This window comes from Saimiri boliviensis, chromosome 1, assembly GCF_048565385.1.
Source record: "Saimiri boliviensis isolate mSaiBol1 chromosome 1, mSaiBol1.pri, whole genome shotgun sequence".
In the NCBI taxonomy this organism is placed as follows: Eukaryota; Metazoa; Chordata; class Mammalia; order Primates; family Cebidae; genus Saimiri; species Saimiri boliviensis.
Genome location: NC_133449.1, coordinates 124,236,935 through 124,243,571, shown reverse-complemented (window position 1 = coordinate 124,243,571; position 6,637 = coordinate 124,236,935). Strand labels below are relative to the sequence as shown.

Genomic DNA, 6,637 nt, shown 5'->3' with positions numbered 1-6,637 from the left:
CAAAGCAAGTGTGGGCAGAACAGGAGTCATAGGAGGTGATTCTTCTCTCAAGGCATCTGAAGGAACATCAGGGATCACCGTAGCCTATCCCCTGTCCTCATGGAAACATCATCTCTTGAAATCACAGACTGATTGTCTGGGCTCGTGTTGAGTTGGTAGAAAATAAAGCATCCCTCCCTGACAGCTGGTATGGATTGCACAGCTGGTATGGATTGCACAACTGGTATGGACTCCCACGGCCAGCACAGACTGTCAAGTCTGCTTGCCATATTGGGGAAGTTATTGGATGTCCATAAAGGTGATGCCTACACCCAGCTGGGAGCAGCTGCTCAGGACCCTGTGGATGTGGGTTTACTGATCTCAGATTACGGTCACATGCCATGGGGGAAAGCTTAGATCAGGCAAAGATACACTGTGTCCCTTCACAGAGAGATCCACACTTGGCCTGGGGCTGCCCACGGAAGGAATCCCCTGGCTCACATCCTTCTCAGCCACATGTCTTAGTGCACCCTCTGCTGAGGACAGGATCCATCACTGCCAAGCTGCTGGGCCAGGGCTTTCACACACTTGGCAACCTGTAAGCTCTACCTGAGGTCAGGTGTGCTCGCTTCCCCACTGGTTGGGTAGGCCCCTGCCCAGGCCTGACCAGAGGAGAGCTGGAGAATAATCGGTCGGAGGTGAACTTCACATGCCCAGCCCTTGAATTGCTGGCTGTGGGCTTGTTGGCCAGAAGTCCAGATTGAGCTCTTAAAGAGCACACACACCTGAGGTGGTGTCCGCCAGGGTCCACGGCTGTGTTTGAGTGAGTTCATCAGAGGCTGTCATTCACAGCTGCCACAAGTGTTTCCTGAGTGCTCCCAGGTGCCAGGCACTGCTTCTTCCACATCTGGGGGGCAAGTACGTGACCAACACTCAGAAAGGGAGTGGGGTGGAGGGCATCATCTGGAAGCTTTGCTGACCACACTGCCCTGAGCTGTATTTAGAGCTTAGCCTGGGGCCTCAAAAGCAGGCTCAGGAAACCGCATGGGGCCTTCATTCCTGACAAATGAGAAACAGCCAGAACTGCCGCATGCCCCTTGGTGACTGCTGCACAAGAGCTTGCCAGATAGTCTATATATTTTTTTCTCAAACGTCATCATGAATTAGCAGCGCTCACTCCTGGGGCTGCTAGGAATACGTCTTTACTGCTTCCATCAGAACCAGCCTTGAGGTTAGAGAAAAAGCCGTCTATTTGGTAAGCAACTGTGAGGGTTCATGACCGAGTCAAGAGAGAAGGCAATGAGGGCCTAGGAGAGGACACAGCACCGAAATCAGAATCTCTTCAGTGAAATCATTGCAAGGCAACACTTCAGGGTAATTTCCTACTGTGCTTCAATGACCAATAAAGAAGATATTAAAATGTCATTTATAGAGAAACTCCAGCATTTTGTTTTCCTGGTTATTCTAACAGATCAATTGAAACATATAATAGGATTAAAAAAAAATTTTTTTTGGCCAAGCATTGTGATCAGTCTTTCACACTACAGATCTGTGTGCTTAGCTGCTTGTCACCCGGTCAAGACGGAAGTGAGTGGGCTTAAATGGGATGAAAATTCTGCTCTTTTTCCTTCTGATAATAGGCAAAAAAAAAAAAAAAGTTACAAACTCCATCTTAAGGCATGTTCCCTTTCTGTTTATTGTGACTGGCTTCTAATTGAAAGTTACAATATTTTCATTCTCAGGCACTGGGGTGGTTTCGGTGAAAACACATGAGGGACCCTTGGGGTTTAGGGAGGTTAAGGGCAGTTTGTTAATTCATTAGCTTTGTCTGCCTCCGTTCACCACCCAGAACCAACCCGAGGCCAACAAGTGGGGTGAGGTGGCACAGGCTGAGTAGGGCAGTGGGGACAACTTTGGCCCCAGCTCACTCCGTGGGTGGGAGGGGCTGGAGACCAGGGTTTCAGTGGGAACAGCCCCTCCTCCTGAAGACCCCTCCTACTCATCTCACAAAGCCTCTTCCTCCTGTAGAATCTGCCGCCAGTACAACTGCAATATCTTCTGCTGCTAGTAACATCGCAAATGCAGAATCTGGCTTCTCTGTAAGGATTTTAGGCTTGTCAAACTCAATCACCTAACAGTAAGAGAAGAAGAACTGAAATCATTGGAAAATATCTACCCACTGTCAAGCTCGAACCACTGAACTTTCCGGGGAAGTGAAGCCAAAAGGGCTTCCTGTACCTTCCCATTTTCCAGGATGTGATCACAGTTGAGAACCGAGTTGAGGCAGTGGGTGATGGTCAGCACCCTGCAGGCTTTGAAGGCATCTTTGATGGTGTTCTGAGCCAGGGTGTCAGTCTTGGAGTCCATGGAGGTGGTGGCTTCTTCATCAAGGAGAATGGTCTGTCGAGGAGGGAACATTGTATAGGTCACACTAAGCCAAAGGCACACTGACGGGAAAATTTATAGCCTTGGCTCTATTTACATAAAAAAAAAAAGAAGAAGAAAAAGAAGACCACAAAATGAAAAGTAATTAGCTAAACATCCATCTCAAAAAAATAAGAAAATGAAGATTGAAATAAAAGTCACATCACATCACTTCCATCTTCCTGGAGGAACTTGCTAGAGGGAAAAGCATGTATATCCTTTACTCCTCTTTTTAAGTGGTTTATTCTAACCCTACAAACTGTAGGGAGACACTGCACAGGCTTTATCTACCATGCTAACCTGAGTTGGCATGAAGTACAACAGCAGTTACATTCATTCCCTATGTTGCTGCCATACCAAATGATCGCAAACGTAGAGATGCAACCTAAATTTATCTTCTAGTTCCAGAAGTCAGAAATCCTAATATCAAGGTATTGTCAGGGCTGCATTCTTTCTACTTCCTTGCCCTCTCCAATTTCTGGGCCACTTGCATTCCTTGGCCCACAGCACCTCCTGGGATCACAGCTCCTTCTCCGCCTTTGACTCTTCTGCTTCCTCCTGGGAACGACCCATGTGAATATGCTAGGTCCACCCAGATCTAGAATCATCTCCCGATCTCATGATCCTATCTCATGATAGTAAGTTAATATATTAAAAGGCTTGGAGGAACATATTCACAAGTTCCAAAAATCAGGACATTAACATCTTTGGGGCAGATTTGATTTAGCAAATCAGAGCATTTGAACTTAACCCTGACTCTGTTTGACCAGCTAAGTTACTTAATTTCCCCAAGCCTCTGTTCCCTCGGAGGTGAAAGGGGTCTATGCCTTATTGATCAGCTGGAAATGGAGACAACACTTTAACCACCTAGCAGTGTGCAGTGCCGTGGCAGGCATTGGATCCATGCCGGTCCCTCTCCCTTGACATTAGTGCATCTAGAGAATACACACAATGGGTCACACCTTTGATGAGGCTTCAGAGAACGAAATTACTAGAGCAACAGCAATCCGTTCCCCGAAATCAGTGAGGAAAGGCAGCTAAGGCACAAAGAAAAATATGTGTAAATTCTACAGTTCGCATATCCCAGCATTCTGACGGCCCTCTTGAGCATCCTGTGGACAGTGTATCCAGATTCAGTATTGTTCAGAGACAATGAGAGAAAGTTAAGAGACAGATTCTTCAAACTCAAACCACTTACGCGAGCAGAGTGAAAACCTAAGCGAGACCTCCCCAGGGGAGGCCCGGGAGAGGAAGGTGCTCTTGCTGTAAATGGCTGTTGCTTTTCAATTTTTAACCTCTGACAATTTGTCTTAAGAAAAAGTGATCGGTTTTTAAATGACTCAATTGCTCTCTCTTTGCTGAAAGGCAAACACATGGCGCTACTTCCTGGATTGAGTGGCGCTGCAGGAAATATCCAAAATTTGACCAATCCATTTCCCGTGTTTTCTTACCTTTGAATTCAGAAGAAGAGCTCAGGCCACACAAAGCAGCCGACATTCCCCTACTGAGAAGTTTTCTCTATTTTCTGCGACTTCTGCCTATCATTTTTCTGGGAGTTTCATTATCTACAAAACACAGAAAATGCCACATTTGTACTGATGATCTATAAAATTGTCCTACCCTGCCTGTATTGATTGCCCCCTTCTCTTGCATTCATCTGCTTGCTTTATTTTACTGTGGCAAAGAAAGTGCAAAACAACAATCATTTCAATATTGCAAACAGGCACCAGGGAAAGACCAGTGAGTAGGCGGACATTAATAATTTAAAATCACAATATGACTCATAGAACCCCATAGACAATTCACCAAAAGAACAAACGATGCACATGCAGTTCCAGAGAGCACAAAAACAAGTGGAAACGGCTTCCTGGATTGCCATTTCCATGGACAAAACAGAGATGGGATGGAAAGTTTTCTGGACATTAAGGAAGGGTAAGACGGAGTCTGACTTATCCAGAGCGACAAGCCAAAATGGCCTTGGAAGATGCTCACATTGGTACCAAGTCCTGGAAAAATATCCCTCTGGGCTGCAGAGGTGGCCATGTTCACCTGTTGACCCCAGCTGGGGCTGTAGCTCTCCTAGGACAGGCTCCCCTCTCACAGGTGGTTCAGTCCTCTCCAACCAGCCATACTTGCCATTCCCAGAATATTTCACACCCTCCCGTTTTCTGTGGGTTGCCTGCTCTGATAAGCAAAGGAGGCCATTGGCAAAAGAGCAGGGGCCTTCCATCTGCTCTAGAATCAGACAGGCTTGAGTTCAAGTCTCCATCCTGCTGCTCACTAGCCTGGGCATATTACTTCTCTGAGCTTTAATTTCTTCATCTCTAAAATTAGGAGTGAGCGTGAGTACCCACCTGAGCATTGTAGAAGGATTAAGTGAGATAATACGTGTAGCCCTCTCGACCGGATCATTGTAGAGCCCTATTGTTGCTTTTAATAGGAAAGAGTAACTAAGGATTATGTTCTACCGACTTCTATGGTATCCACACATAAACCCAGCCAAGTGCTGGCCTCGGTGCTTGTCAAATTTAAACCTAGGCCAGGAATCCAGGGCAGCGGTGCTGGGAAACAAACTCCTCAACAGCCCCGGAGACCTGCTGTGTGTCTCATGAACAATCTCTCCAGAACCTGCCAGAGCATCTCGGTGTGACTCTCAAAGGGATCCAAGTTGGACCTACAATGAAGGAGAAGAGAGGAGAGGGAGTCAGATTTCCAAGGACGAGGGGATGGGTGGGGAGTAGGTTTTCTGCAACACGTGGAAGAGGGTAGGAGGTGGCATGTGATAACTCGTGCTCTAAGAATAGTGCTCAGTCCAGGACAATAGTCCATAAAATATGGACCTCAGGCCACAAGACCAGGGGCCCACAACTCTGCAATAGAGCAGAGACCACGAAGGCAGGCAACGACAGGTGGAACCCCGCTGAAGGGCAGCACTGAGCAATGTGCGCAGAAAGACACACCTGGGTCTCTCAGCAGCCCTGAGTAGCAGAGCGGGTTTGAACTGATATCAATTCTTGGCAGAGAGAGGAGGGAGAGTTAGCAACCCAAATCTGCCACTCCAGGCATCGACAACTCCAGGGCCTCACAGGGTGCTGAGCAGCTCAAACGTAGAATGTAAGTCTACTGTTTCAAGAGGCAGAATGCATTTTTCAAACAATGAACTCTAAATACAGTAAATACAGTTCTCCTACTTCATCTGGTGCTCTACGGGAGAAATGTCCTTCTCGTCACCCCCCACTGCACTAGCTAACAGAAAAACTGGCTTTCCCCTTGTGCCTTGATATCAGATCTGGAGCCCCACGGAAGTTGCAGCCCTGCTGTTCTTGCGCTTGAAATAGCTTCTGTTCACTTAGTTGCAGAAATAAATGAATGCACTTCACAAAGGATAGTCATATACATGGGGTAACTGTTTATTTTACTGTGCAAGCTGGGGCACTTTTCAGAGTGCCCACCACTAAGCCTGATGGGATGCTGGGACACAGGCATAAACTCAGTCTGTCCAGAGCCACCGGGACATCTGCTCAGTGTATGAAAGAGTATAGAAGCGTCTTGTTCATTAACAATGTGTTTATAAAACACAAGTATGCTTAGAGCCCTGGGCCCTGACTCCTCCCAAGGGTGGATGCAGAAACAGGAACCAGCAGTGCTTGTGAGGCCTCTGGGATGCTGCTTCCCTCAGATAGAACAGCTCCAGGCCAGGCATGCCCTGGGTACATCGCAAAGTTCTTGATCAGTCTGATTTCACTCTCCAAAAATAGGAATGCACAGCGATCAAAAACAGCTACTTTGCGGTGCCTAAAAACACGACAGGATCCTGTGAGGTCACAGTCAGCTTGGTTCTGAGGTCCTCTACGCTGACAGTACAGATATCCACCTCATCAATGAAGACTGTGCCAGTGGCTGGCTCCACCAGATGAAACAAGGCCATTCCTAACAATGACTTCCCTGGGAACCATAAAAGCAGGAACAACAAATCAAACATCAGTTTGTGCTTCCATCATATCCAAGCATTTAATTAGTGGGATTTTTAATGCGATGCAAATGGCTCCATAAGGATGATGGTATAGACAGAAAGTGTCCTCACCAGGGCAGGGGTGGAGGGATGGGCTGCCCGGACAGTTAACTTGCCCATCCCTGCAGGGGCCCTTAGCACACAACTCCTCTCTGGGGCCCTGTTGTACTAGAATGATCGTCATTTAATTAATTCAAAACCTGATGTGTTTGCTTCCATCTC

At 47.1% G+C, this 6,637-nt stretch overlaps 1 protein-coding gene across 1 annotated transcript in view; it reads right to left on the bottom strand.

The window, feature by feature from the left end:
• Nucleotides 1-811: 811 nt before the first annotated feature.
• The window catches only part of LOC101046046 (ATP-binding cassette sub-family C member 12), a 68,246-nt gene continuing 62,420 nt past the window's right edge, over nt 812-6,637 (bottom strand). The window contains 6 exon segments of the mRNA XM_074398919.1: nt 812-886; nt 1,988-2,110; nt 2,218-2,379; nt 3,855-3,968; nt 5,002-5,077; nt 6,189-6,348. Of these exon segments, the coding sequence (XP_074255020.1) occupies nt 812-886; nt 1,988-2,110; nt 2,218-2,379; nt 3,855-3,968; nt 5,002-5,077; nt 6,189-6,348 (710 nt within the window).